The 14882-nt window shown below is 31.4% G+C and overlaps 3 protein-coding genes across 3 annotated transcripts; all 3 read right to left on the reverse strand.

Annotated features, from left to right (window-relative positions):
• Positions 1-1961: 1961 nt before the first annotated feature.
• LOC122587050 (cytochrome P450 81Q32-like) lies at positions 1962-3886 on the reverse strand. Its single transcript, XM_043759120.1, has 2 exons — positions 2861-3886; positions 1962-2761 (listed from the first exon to the last, which is right to left on the reverse strand). The coding sequence occupies exons 1-2, from the start codon at positions 3734-3736 to the stop codon at positions 2141-2143; spliced, it is 1497 nt and encodes a 498-aa protein (XP_043615055.1). The 5' UTR covers positions 3737-3886; the 3' UTR covers positions 1962-2140.
• Positions 3887-5089: 1203 nt separating this feature from the next.
• LOC122588227 lies at positions 5090-7163 on the reverse strand. Its single transcript, XM_043760350.1, has 7 exons — positions 7152-7163; positions 6746-7013; positions 6532-6628; positions 5982-6106; positions 5822-5906; positions 5637-5744; positions 5090-5132 (listed from the first exon to the last, which is right to left on the reverse strand). The coding sequence occupies exons 1-7, from the start codon at positions 7161-7163 to the stop codon at positions 5090-5092; spliced, it is 738 nt and encodes a 245-aa protein (XP_043616285.1).
• Positions 7164-11760: 4597 nt separating this feature from the next.
• LOC122588391 (cytochrome P450 81Q32-like) lies at positions 11761-14276 on the reverse strand. Its single transcript, XM_043760496.1, has 2 exons — positions 13306-14276; positions 11761-12486 (listed from the first exon to the last, which is right to left on the reverse strand). Exons 1-2 carry the CDS (start codon positions 14227-14229, stop codon positions 11878-11880), a joined length of 1533 nt encoding a protein of 510 aa, XP_043616431.1. The 5' UTR covers positions 14230-14276; the 3' UTR covers positions 11761-11877.
• Between the last annotated feature and the right edge of the window lie 606 nt (positions 14277-14882).

The raw sequence follows: 14882 nt of genomic DNA on the forward strand, positions 1-14882 counted from the left end.
TTTTAATAGTATAATTGGGGATATATGTAATTCTTCCTATTTTTTTAATCCACAAAATTCAGGAAGATGATTTAATTAAAATTCAATAAATATTAAAAAGTTATATGTAAATGTTTCACACCTAAGTTTAGATGCCGGACAACCTTATATTCAATTTTCTCTTTCAACTAATAGAATATGATATTGCTAAAAATGCAACCATTAATTGTGTATATGTTTTAGTTGGTTTTATGTAATCATAAAAAGACACTCATTTTATGATTGAACAATCCACACAAGTTATTGGAATGAACAATCCACACAAGTTATTGGAAATGTATAATGAATAAGACTGGAGAATACTAGAGAACCCTACACATTGTTGATACAAGTTTTGAAATTAAAATCAAAGTGAATTATTAGAAAAACCCCTGAGTAAGAAATAAAGATTTGGTTTTAACGTCGCGCTCATGAGTAGTTAAAGGTCATAAATCTTAATTTACAATATGGTTTTATCATCAACTACTATCAATATTGAAGAAAGGAGATACATCCAAGTAAATGCATTTGTTACATGTATCTTATTTCTTTAATTCCATTTGTGTTTATATTTTCTTGGCTTTAAATTTACATTTATAAACTCTTTTATTTATTTATTTGATAAATTACAATTTCATAAATCAAATAATTCATGTAAGTTTTTAATTTACAATCTGGTCATACTTGTCATATGTTTGAAATATAATTAAGTTTTTTTTTTCCTATCCACACCATCTTAGTTTCGCTCCTCTCTGTCGATCGTACCTCGTTGACTTTTAACCGTCAACGTACTAGTCACATACGAATACTGAAACTGCAAACACAATGAAATAAGGTGTCTATAGGCACCAGCAACACAATGAAATAAAGTGTCTATGGATACTGGCTAAGATTTTCTTTACGTTGTTATCATCATGTTGCTCATTCACAATCATTAAAATTAATGGCCCATTATAAATTTTCATTTTGACAATTTATTTGTTACATCTGAGAGAGTTTTCATTGAGTTTTTTTCTAAAGTAGTGTAATAAGAAAAATTATTTACTAAAATAGTATAGTTTCAAAAATATTTACTAAAATAATATAATTTCATTAAAAAAATCCCTTTTCCCACTACCCCTTCAATTGTTTAATTCATTTTGTTAATCAAACAATATACATAAGTTAGCATTTAGATAGATGAACAATAATTTCAAATCAAATAAGATATAAGTTTAAAGCTTTATTTCATTATAATTTTTTAAAATAAAAGCATATGGAATAAACTTTATTAATTTGATTATAATCGACATAACTAACAAAACAAGTTTGTTTTTTTTTTGGATATTTCCTTGAAGAAATAAAAAAAACACTAACACAAATTATCTATGAAAGTACGCAACAATTATATATGTTCTCGCAAATATCTAAAATACTATTTTTATTTCAAAATAGTTAAACATCAAAACAAAAGCAAATTTAAAAAACACACTGGTGGATAAACAGACTAACCTTAAGTGAGCTCCAAATCATATTTAGAGAAACAAAATGAACGTATGTGATATGAAATACAGAATTACTCATTGAATCAACTCCAAATATGATACGATAATTAATCAATATAGCTTTCAAAATGGCATGACACATGAAATCTGTCGTAGAGGTCGATCTACCAACATCGATACAAATTTGATGTTTTTTTGAGTTGGGTTTAATGGCAAATTCAAATTTAATCATGAAAAAAGAGCTTTTATTTTAAACTATACTAGTTTGGTAAATTTTTTTAAAACAATACTAATTTAGTAAATAAGTTTACACATTACACTAGTTTGGAAAAAAACTCTAGTTTCATTTAATCCGGCAGAATTCCAATTTCCAAGTTTCCAATCGTGAAAACTCAAAAGTATAAACAACTAAGTAATCAATGTAACAGATTCACAAACAACTCTTCTTAACAATTCAGCTAACAAACACACACAAGGAGAGTTTTATATAAAAACTTCACATTCACAATATATGTAAAAAGACATACAAAAGCAACAAAAAGGCAGTTCACTTATTTTTGTTTACATATGCCAAACCAATCTGCACTCTGGTTTTACATGATTAATTAAAGCCCTTAAACCATAACTCTAGGTCTTGATCAAGCCTGAGAGATTAATTTCTGCGTCATTGAACGTGGTGTACACTTGGCTAGCAAAGGCTGATGTTTATGCATTATGAGCCCAGAACCTTCCGTCATATCAACCAAGTCGTCACTAATCCTTTCCCAATCAAAACATTGTATAACCAAACCTAACGCCAGCCCAATCATAGGGGGAGCCAATCCACTTCCTGGACACATCCTATTTCCGAACCCAAATGGCATGAACTTAAGCTTAGGTGTTATGCTTTCTGGCCCTTCAAACCTTTCGGGTTTAAAACTTTCTGGGTCACTCCACCACTTCGGGTCATGATGAACCGCCCATTGATCGACTATTAGCATAGTCCCCTTTGGGATGTGATAGCCTTTGACTTCACACTCCTCCGAATTCTCGTGAGGTAATAGTGTTGGGACTGTAGGGTACAATCGCATCGTCTCGTTCATGATACAACCAAGGTAAGGTAACTTACTTAAGTCTGATTCTTCAACAAGACGGTCAGTGCCCACAATATTGTCGATTTCATTTTGGGCTTTCTTCAGAACATGTGGGTTGTTAAGCATTAACGCTAAGGCCCATTCCATAGTTGAAGCAGAAGTTTCAATACCAGCCGCTATGATATTCTATCATCAAACAAGATTAAAATAAGTTCACTAATTTCGTAAACCACAACATAATTAAAATCATAGTATATAAATTATACAATTTTAGTTATATCTTACCAATAAAACGGCTGAAATAAGATCATCGGTATAATACTGAGGATCCTTTTCTTGTAGCTTCAACATGACGCCAATCATGGTAATATTCTTGTCAATTAAAACCCCTTTCCCTTCTCTAACTTGATCAATCAAATCATGAAAAAACGAATCTCTTTTCGCGACACATGACACCATCCTTTTCTCGAAATCTTTAGTCAACCCAAACCATCTCAAGAAAGGCAAATGATCTCCTAAATTCGACGATTTCCCTAACAAAAACGTCTCCTTAACGATCTCTTGAAACCGTTTGCCCAACTCTATATCAACCCCAGTAAACCTTTTCCCGGATATCATCATCATCATAATATTCGTTGTATAGTCGTTGAATACCGACTTTAAGTCCACGTGCGAAGAAGAACACTCGGACACAATACCTTGTACCATAAGTCTTCCTTCATCCGCACGTATGCTATAAAAATCATTTATCCTGTGAGAGGATAGAATCTCGGTACTAGAAAGTTTTCGTAAATTGAGCCAGTGTTCGCCATAAGGAGACCACGCCATGTTGGTGTAATTATCTCCGAGAATCTTGCCGAAGATTAAACGCGGGCGGTTGGCGAAAATGATGTCGTTTTTTGTGAAACATTCTTCGGTCGCTATAGGGTCGGCGAGTAAGAGGACCGGGCGTGACCCGAAACGAAGGAGAAGGATCGGGCCATGTTTAGCTGATAATTTGGCTAAGCCTCTGTAGAGGGGTTGCTCCAAGAGTTTAAGGTGGCCAATTATGGGGAGGGTTGGGAATATAGTCGGTGGAAGGTTCTTGCGACTGAGGTAATTTTTAGTGACGAAAATTAGTGTAGCTATAACCACTGCTATAGTAATAAATAAAGGATCCATTTGATGGGTTGAAGATGGTGGCCGGGTGAATTGATAATTGAAGATGGTGGTAGAAGAAGTACTAGTATAGGTAGTGGGTTGATAAATTATGGATGGGTGACAATCCTTTTAAGTATAGTACAGACTACAATATAGTATAGTATATTCTTAATATTTCTTTAATGTGATATGATGTGTTTCTCATTTTATTTGAAGCGCATGTGACGACGTATCTAAAGAACGCACACTGCCAAAGGCAAAGGAATGACGAGAATGATTGACCACTGTTTTCAACTCGTCGGCCATGTTAATTATTTTCTAAATAATCATATATTCTTCCTAAATAATTCTCTTAAAAATCGTTATAATTAATTGATAAAATTAATTGATCTAATAAAATTCACATATCATATTTTGGTAATTTTTAAAATACATTCAAAAAGATTATTCAACTTTTTTTTTTTTTTTACTTTTTTAAACAGCACACTATTTCATTAGTGATGAGCACGGCCTAAAAATCAGACCAGTCCGGCAAAACCCGAATCCCAGAAAAGTTAAGTATGAAAACTGAGGGTCGGTCCGTTGAACAGTTGATTCGGTCTTAACCGAAAACCCGGGTCTTATTTTACTTTTGAGTTATCTATATGAATGTTTAATATAAACTAAAACTTTTAAAAACTTTTCAATAGAGTAATTTATCATTATAAATGTAAAAATTAAGATCGAAATCTTGATAAAATATCTCAAGGTTATAAATATTACTAAATGACCACCAACCTCATATTTTATTTTATTTTTATCACCTAAAAATATATCCAAATTCGTCATATTGGTTGATTTAAGTAAACACTAAATAAAAGATCCATTGATGCTCGTGTGCAGTTTTGATTTTCTTTGAATGGTGGCTAGATGAATCCATGATTGAAACTGGTGGTAGAGAGATGTAGAAGAAGTACTATGAATTGGACTAATCAATAATTAATGATACTGGAAGAAGTATGGTTAATTTTTTTTCCTTAATGTAGTGTAGTATACTATGATGTGTTTTTCTCTTTTTCATTTTATTTTAAAATTTGTAGACATGTGAAGCCCACATAATTAAAGAACGCAAACAGACACTATATAGTACAATAATTGACCACCAGTTTCTATCGCGACAGTCAGGTTCTCAGGTTATTAATATTACTTTTCCAAAAGCAAATATCTTCTTTTTATTTTTAAATTATATCAAATATTTAAAATAGAACTAAAAACTTTCAAAAAATATTTAATAATAATATATCATATCATATATCATATATATCATATCATATCATATATATATATAAACTGAGACTGAAACTTTAATTAAATATCTGAAGATTAAAAACTTTATTAAGGAACCACTAACTCCATATTATTCTTTCGTTTTTTATCACTGAAAAATGTATCCATATACGTAAGTATTAAATGATTGGACAATATTTAAATAAATGCTACATGAAATTCATGATTTTCATTTGCGATTTACTATATGCATCAAAAGATGATGGTAATAAGACAAACTTATCTATAAAACTAGTGCCTAGACTCATGCGATACACGGACAACTTAAAATTTTAATGTAAATTGTATAGATCTTTGAGTACGCAACTTCTGAACATATTATATATCATAAAGCAATATGTCACAATTTACTGGAGTTGGAATTAATCCATCGTACCCATGCCAAAATAGTAAGAGTAATAACATTTACATGCTCGTATTATTAGATTGAAGATCGGCAAGAAGAAGAAAGTGTAAAGACAATAATGATGATTGTTATCAGAACCAAACTTAATTCATGTGCACATTGTATGTAAAGCAAATACATACTATTGGAGATAAAAAAAAAAAAAAAAACATGTCAAATTTGGTATTAGTGAAGAATATGGTATCTAACTCGAACAGTTGGACACATTTGGTATTAGTGAAGAATGCTTTAGTTGATGGATCTGCTAAGGATATCATCTTATGATTTGCAACTTCATCCCCGTTTTTCTCAACAAAACTGTATATAATAAATCAAAATTAATATCATACACGCTCATATCACATATTTCATGTTCGACTATATAAATGACTAACCTTTTTTTGAAGGCAATGATTTCATCGATATTACTATTCATGAAAATACAGGCAACATTGAAACCATGAGACACAGAGAAATTTCCTGTCAACATACATGTAATGTATTAAAGTAGTATCGAGAAAATAAAAAAACCAATGATATATATTCTAGAAATACCTCTCCATTCCCACAACTTCGCAAACTGTACAATCATCACATTAACATCAGCCTTGTCATTGAAAAATTTTGCCTTGAAGTCATCCACATATGAATCCCAGAATGTTACCTTCATCTTGTTACCACTACATATTTGCATATTCAAAAAAATTAGTCTAAATATTGAGTTCTGATGGTACATCTACTTTATTGGTGCTTAAAGATTGTTTCTTATTATAAGATATAAATTTTGAAGTCCAGAGATGCAAGAAGCAGATTCTATCTCTCATTGTAAAAATAGATGAATTATTTTTCAAACACATATAACTGATTTCGTGTTATCTCATTTATTTGTGTAATTCGACATAGTTAACTTCCAACTATTGAGTTGTTAAGACGATTAAGATATAGTTAACTTCCAACTATTTGTGCTTTGCTTTTTAAGATGATAGGTACCTAATCTTCTTTAGTTTTTCAGTTACCACTACATATTTACATAATCAAAATAATTACCCTACATATAAAATATTGATGTAGTTATTAAGAAATATAAATCACAACAGTTTCTTACTCAATGTCTTGCAATTGCACATCCATCCTCTGATTTGGGGAACCGTTTTTATCACCAATGATCACATCACCATATCCAGAAACTTTACCAATCACATCTGAAATTGAAGATGAACTTAGTTATGCTTCTGTACCATCCACATATAAATTACTAATAAATCGACTGTAAATATATATATATATATATATATATATATATAATTAGCAACACATACCAATTGTGGTGTTGTTTTCGAATTTCCCATCTGTCATATCAGGGAACGAAACGAACCTAAATCCATGAATGCATCCACAAAACTTCTCAATAACCTTCACAACAGTCAATTTGTGAAGATTGATTTTGTATGGGTTATCCAAAATCTTGTACGACCCAACATTCTGATGCACGAAGAAGTTACTCATGTATATCAATCCACCTTCGACTAAAAGTTTCTCAAAGGTTGGTATCACATTTTTCCTGACAGAAGCTTGAATTCGTTGACCCTAAAACACAAAATTGAAACAAACATAAGTAGTTGTACGTTTTATATGTTCATGATATCATGAATATAAACCATATCATAAATCATGAATAAACCATACATATATCATCTGAAATTAAATTTGATAAAAAATACTAACCATTGCGTCCATTAAGATCATCTCGATGCTGCCGATGTTGTTCACATTGCCATACACAGGTTATTTCCACAACCTGATGATCCTCACAGTTATGGAACACGGGTTGTGGTTTGTGTGAAGTTCGCGTATCATTACGGGATTTTTGGAATCCATGATCGGAATTTGATTTGATGTGTGTGTTATTTATTGAGAAGGTGATCGATGGGTTGTTTTTTAAGGCACCAAGATGGACGGTTGTAACTACCATACAGTTTTAGGATTTAAATTCAAATTCATCAGTCAAAATCAAAAAGGAGGAAAAAAGCTGTGGATATGTAACCGCCATTATAACTTAACCGTATGAGTAAATCTAATATACACATGCCACATAGGATCTTTAGTTGTAATAATCACTCATAAAGCATGCCACATAGGATAGTTTTAGAAAAACCCAAGTAGGGATTTATATAGTGTATAGATATATACTCGTATTTGCTATTATTGCTTGAATATTTAATTAGAAAGAAAAACGATTATCTAAACTAATATATCTCTATAATAAATAAAAAAGATTATTTTTTACAAGTATTTTTGGAAAATTTATGATATGGCAAGTTCATGTTTTTTTTTAAAATACTTTTATTTTAATTATGATATCATAATTTTTAAAAATAATTAACCTCTTAAATGTTTAATAAAAGTCATAATCATTTACTAGAATGAAATGATTTTTTTTTATAATGCAATAGTGAATCTTATTTATTAAATTATTGCATTATTGTATCCATAACAAATGTTACATACATTTTTTTTTAATATATTATTATGTTTTAAATTTTTAATTAAGATGTCCAGGTTAATCGCGGGTTGATTAACTAGTATAGTTAATACAATGAGAAATCATGCAAATTGCTGTTGTTCAAACCTTCCGAGTTGTGGCCCTCACGGGAATAAATTAAATATAGAGCAATACTGGATATACAAACTGATACAATCATTTCTTTTATATATTTCTTCACTAGGGTAACATTCAAAGTGACATGAGTAAAATTACGATACTGCTGAAGATAGTATTGTTTTCTCTTAAATTAAATATTCGATGATAAGATAAAATATTAATAATATCTTGATAATACCTAAAAATTCAAAATTCATATCAAACCAAATATTTTGTATAGTAACTTACATATGGAAACCATGTGGTATAAATTATTAACGGGGTTATTATTATATTATTAAAAAGAGAAGGAAAAAAATGAGATTACTTTCTAGATAAAATTAGGAAATTTGCCATTGCGTTGCTTCAGGACATGATTTTTAAACGATAAAGTGTTGGATATAAACATGATAAAGTCATCAACAAACATAGCTTGTAATTGTTGCTATATATAAGTAAAGAAAATAAAACATAAAAACCGTATGAATAGTAAGATGTATTAAAGAAAAAAAACACACACACACAATAACTATGTTAATGCAAATAATGACAACATGACGACGGTGATGTAATAAAATGTCTTATTTTAAATGTTAAACTACCGTAAAACGTAACAATGATTTAAATTATTTTATATTAAATACCATTATATATAGCGGAACAAAAAAAATCATCAAAACCAAATGTTTAAAGGTAAAGCTGCAAAGGTGTAAAAGTTGTTTGATAAAATTATGAGAAACCCAAAAGTTTTGTGCTAAAAGTTTAAAAACAAAAACTTTGATATGGGACAAAGGTTTGAGATAAAAACTTTAGGGGGTGCAAATGAAAATAGACCAAAGTGATGTTAAAGCCTTAAAATTGAAAATGTTAAAAGTTTAGGGTGTAAAATTAAAGTTGTTTAAAGTTAAAAAGGGGTTGTACATTAAGCCTCAAGAGTTGTACATTGCATATTGGTTTTTAGAATATATATACTTGTAATAAATAAATTTTAATGTAAACAAATAAAACAATAAGTTTTCGTCCAATGAGAATCACTGTGCTTCGTAAATCTTCGTGTATCATTATATATACTTGTGCTTCGTAAATCTTCGTGTATCAACTTTATTATAATCTAATAATCAAAATCTTTTCTTATTTACTTTACTTTCATGCTTCTTTTTATAATAACCAACATCTACTTATTATTAAATTTATTATAGATTATGAATAATGAATTGTAGCATCTTATTTTAATTAGTCTTTGTTTAACAAGTTATCCCCTAATAAAATAAAATTAAAGGCCCCCCATATATTGTAGAGCCGCCTTCACAGTACTCCCTTTCTTTCAATTTCTGGTAGATTCATTTTGGACATGTTTTTAACTTTATATTTTATACTTAAGTTTTTTACCCTACGCGATTCATTAATTATTATAAGTTTTTGTTCGATTAATGTTAATTTAAACCCTTTAATATAAACACACGCAATAACTAATATTTTGTATAAACAAAATATAAACAAACTGATTTACAAAAAAAATAAGAAATAAAAACAATTTTATTATGAATGATAAATTTTAATTAATATAAACAAAAAAATAAATACATCAATATTGAATAAGAAAACTAAATATAAACACATTAATATAAACAAAACAATTTTAATTTAATATAAATATTATAAATACATCAAATTATCAAAATGATTTAAAGATAAATTAGAATAAAGTAACAAAAGAGTTTATGATGCCAATAAAAAAAAAACTCACATAAACTTTAAAACATTAAATAGTCTTGTATGAAATTTTCGTTAGAAACTTAGGTAATTTTATTGAAGGAAATGATGATCAAATCAAAATCAATTTCTTATTTATTTATTAATTAATAAATAAACAAATCAATTTTTGTGCTAGTCGTTAGATGGGAAACAATAAATGTGCATGACAAAAAATAAAATTTAATATAATGAAAGAGTTATACTTGTCTTATAAAATTGAATTTAAATAATGAAATAAATATAGTTTATTCTTTTTCACATATATTGTATGGGATTTATTGAATTATTTTTTATTTATCATGGGATTTGAAAGGTTACTTGGGATATATAAATGACGAGATGGATACCCGAGCAATGTGGCGACGGTAACGGTAGCAGGGGGTGCTAGTGGCGATGGTGGTAACGATGTGGTTATTAATCTAAAGATAATAGACGTAAATTGTAGTGTAGTTATTTTATGGTTAAGGGATGTATCTTTTGTAAATAATTTTATTAAGAATGATATAGAGATATTGAGTGGAAATATTTAAATTGATTAATAAAAGAGATAGATAGTTTGAATAAATATAAGTGTAAAATATAAAAATTAGGGATATATTGGATAGATTTAGTGTGTGAGTTAGGAATGTGTTGAAAATTAATGGTATTTTGGGTATTTTAAAGGTAGAAAGTTAAAAACAATAGAGTATTTTGTTTATTAATATAATATAGATAATAAATATTGTCAAAAATATATGGAGATGGCACATAAGATTTATTTTATGTGACAATGTTTAAGGATTACTTGAATTGTGGAGAAAGACTTAAAAAGCACGGATAACTACTCTTTCAATAATCTATATCTATATACATATATAGATAGATATACCTCTTCTATTATCATCTATTATTATATATAGACGTGTACAAATCAAATATCACAACGGAAATTCTAGACTATGTTGTTATAATCGGATCTATGCTAGAGAAGCTCCTCACCCAATACCTAATAGAAGGAAACACCTTAATAGTCGCCCAACAACACAACAACATATTAGAAAAAAACCTTAGACTATAAGACTTGAATCCGAGACTCCCTAAATTCAAGCTCTAATGGAGATATATATATATATATATATATATATTTTTTTTTTTTTATTTTTTATCATTGGGCTATTAACCAAATGATACTACATTGTTTTTTAAAGTTTACTTTTATGAAGTAGAAGCAATTTCTTCTTAATCATAAATAGAACGTAGACAATTACGATAACCACAAGCGTATTCATTCGTAAATCGTAACTTACTTCACATTGATTTTTTTTTAAAATAAGGCCTAAACAATAAGGTTTTTTGGGAGCCAAATCCTCACCGTTTTCGTTGCTTTACTTTTACCACCAAATCGTGGCCATCGAATCTTGGCCGTTCTCCACGCCCTTACTTTTATGCCGATGTTCAGGCTGTTCGTCTCCATGGATAAGCCAAAAAGGGGATTCTATGTGGGCCCACTTTTTGAAGCCTTTACTAAAAAAGTAATTGGATGAAAACTCTCTGATTCCATGTATCATTTGATACTCATTAATCACTCAGTCAGGCTAGTGTCTAGGTGATTCCCTACTACTTAATAACCCCTGATTATATCAACTTTTCCTTTGGTAAGACTCGAACCAAAACCTTTCCTGAAAAGTGGCGGCTGATAGCGACTGGGCTATTACCTAATGGTTTTCTGAATTAATGTAATGTAAATGTTATTTTATTTATTTTTGTATTAAAATAGAGAAAAATGATGTAACAGCAAAAAGATAAGAATTTAATGGGATTGGTAATATTAATAGTGGATGAAATTATGGATAAATTCTAAAAATGAAAAATAATGTGACATTAATATGGCAAAAATTGAGAATTTGGCATTGTTACTGGTTTAGACATAAGAAACACAAATGTAATGGCAAAAGTAGATTTAACTGAACTCACATTTTTTACATCATTATGCCACGAGTATTTTACAAACAAGGTTACCTTCTCTGTTTTTCATATTACATGGTTAACTTGAGGGACAAAATCGAGTCAAACACTTTAAACAAACTGAGTCACTAGACGTGGACTGCACTTGGCTACCAAAGGCTGAGCTTTGGGCATAGTGAGCCCATGACCTTCACTCATATCAACCATCTCCTCACTAACCCTTTCCCAATCAAAGCATTGTATGAGCAACCCTAAAGTCAGCCCAATCACACGCAGTGCCAATCCTTCTCCTGGACAACTCCTCCTTCCAAACCCAAATGGCAAGAATTTTAGCCCGTCCCTCTCACCTTCTATCCCTTCAAACCTTTCCGGGAAAAATCTTTCAGGATCACTCCACAAGTCAGGGTTATGATGTATGGCCCATTGGTTAACAAGTAACATTGTTCCACGTGGAATATGATAGCCTCCGACCACACAATCGTCTGATGACTCGTGAGGTACGAGTAATGGGCCTGGAGGGTACATTCGTAAGGTTTCATTTATAATACATCGGAGGTAAGGTAGACTGGCTATGTCTGATTCGTCAACAAGACGGCATTTTCCCACGCAACTGTCAATTTCATTTTGTGCCTTCTTTAGAACATGCATATGGTTGAGCATAAGGGAAAACGCCCATTCCATGGTCGCAGTAGAGGTGTCAGTACCCGCTGTCAATAGGTTCTAATCATCAACTATAATTAGTTCATAGATTCAATAAATATGCACCAAATCAATAAGATATATTTATACAACTTCAAGAGAATTACTTATTTGTATATTTTAGATAGAACATATATACCCAAGGTCTAGCTAGTGGCGAAGCCACCTTATGACTTGGATGGGCCGTGGCCCGCCTTGGACTTCGATTTTTTAACATGCAGCATATGTATATTAAACTTGATACATGGCTTTTATATGGGTTTTGACTTATTATTGTTAATTTGTCCCATCCTGAACAAATTTCTTGGCTCCGCCACCAACAGAAACTTGCATAATCTATTTATAGAGTATCACATAAAGAATCAACCCGGTAACAGGGTCCTAGGGACGTCGTGTGAGGGTCACTCAATCCAATCAGTTAGCATAGTCTCCATTGTCATTAGTAAAGAGGAGTCACAATACCCCCATGGAGGGATGCTCGTGGCATTTCCGACCAAAAGGGCATACAACTAGGTCTGACTAGTGGTCAACTCGTGGTTTGGCTTACGAATGGCAAAACTTTTTTATTTTTTATTTTTTAATGTGGTGTTGATAAGGTCTAGTGGTTGATTAAGGGCGGGTAAGGCAATGTGACTTGTGATCAGATCAGTGCTCTAAGTACAGAAATCAATGAATCTGATGGAGCTACCTATATCAATAACCATTGTCTAAATGTGTATGCCTAAATCAATCAATTAGCAATAATGCTAGACAAGTAGACAAAGACCAAGCATATTCATATATATGTATTGTAGTATCATTAAAAATAAATATAGCTTTCAAGGATATAGGTGATCTTACCAATACAAAGCTTCTAATAAGTTGATCATTGTAATATTCAGGATCCGTCTCTTGAAGCTTCAAAAGCACTTCAATTACAGTATTCTTCCTCTTCTTGTTCTTATCATTATAATTATCACCAGCAAATTCTTCTCTCGCATTTCTAAGTTGATAAATCAACTCTTGAATAAAACAATCTCTTTTCTTCTGCAACGCAACCAACTTCTTTTCCAAACCTTTAACTCCAAACCATCTCAAAACCGGCAAATGATCGCCTAAATGCGAAGCACCACCCACAAGAAACGTCTCTTTTACTATCTCTCGAAACCGTTTCCCTTGTTCTAACTCCGTATCATTATCACCACCAAAAAACCGTTTTCCAGATATAATTCTCATCATCACATTCAAAGTCATTTCATGAAAAACCGTATTCAAGTTCACTATTTGCGATGAACCACAACATTCAGAAACTAGCTTACGTGTCATCAGCCGAGCTTCATCATGACGTGTCTCTTCAAACTCTTGTAACCGTTGAGACGAGAATATCTCGACCGTAGAGAACCTGCGCAGGTTGCGCCAGTGGTCCCCATATGGGGAATAACCAAAACTCGTGTAGTTGCACCCAAGAATCTTGCCGGCTAACAAACGAGGGCGGTTGGCGAAAACGATGTCGTTTTTGGTGAAACATTCTTCGGTTAGTGAAGGGGAAGAGAGTAAGAGGACGGGTCGGGACCCGAATTGGAGGAAGAGGATTGGGCCGTGTTTTGTTGAGAGTTTGGCTAAGGTTCTGTAAAGGGGTTTCTTTAAAAGGTAGAGGTGACCGATTATTGGGATGGTTGGGAAGATCGTTGGTGGATAGTTGGAGGATTTGCGACGGAAATGGGCGGCCGTCAGGAGAAATGTAGCGACGAGGAGCAGTGGGATGGTGACTAAGAGATAATCCATGGAGAAATGATGTTACTTTTACTTGTGGTGTGTAAGCTATACACCGATGCAAAACAGTTATGGGTTGTATTGTAACTATTTTGATTTAAATTTTTTAAATAATTTGACTTATGACCTTTAATTTTCTTTAATGCTGAGTTTTTAGGGCACATTTGGTAGCGAGAAATTCAGAGAAATAAAACGCACAGAAAAATAAAATGACTGAGAAATTCAATGAACTCCTTTGTTTGGTAATGACAGAGATATTTATACGAGAAATGAACTAAAATCATTTTTTGCGTTTGGTAAGAAAATCTGACAAAATGAAAAATAAACTATTTTTGTAGAATCCTAAAATAGGTAATGAGCTGCGTATACAATCTATTTAACAAAATACAACTACTCCACTTTAACCCGCACATAACAAATTAATAATACATCATCTTTTTCTATTTCACCACCTTATTGTCCACTGTTAATTAAATCCTATTCAATTTCAGTTTCTTAAATTCGATGAATTCGAATTCTTTGCTTGCTAATGGTAACCCGAGGTAGCAGTTTCTCAAATAATGGGTTAGGTCTTTGTTGCTCCGCTATCGAGGTAACCGATTTCGATATACATACTCCAGCGAGTGTGTATAAAGTTCTCGCTGGAATGTTGAGATCTCGGTATG

Source organism: Erigeron canadensis, chromosome 2 (genome assembly GCF_010389155.1).
Source record: "Erigeron canadensis isolate Cc75 chromosome 2, C_canadensis_v1, whole genome shotgun sequence".
NCBI lineage: Eukaryota > Viridiplantae > Streptophyta > Magnoliopsida > Asterales > Asteraceae > Erigeron > Erigeron canadensis.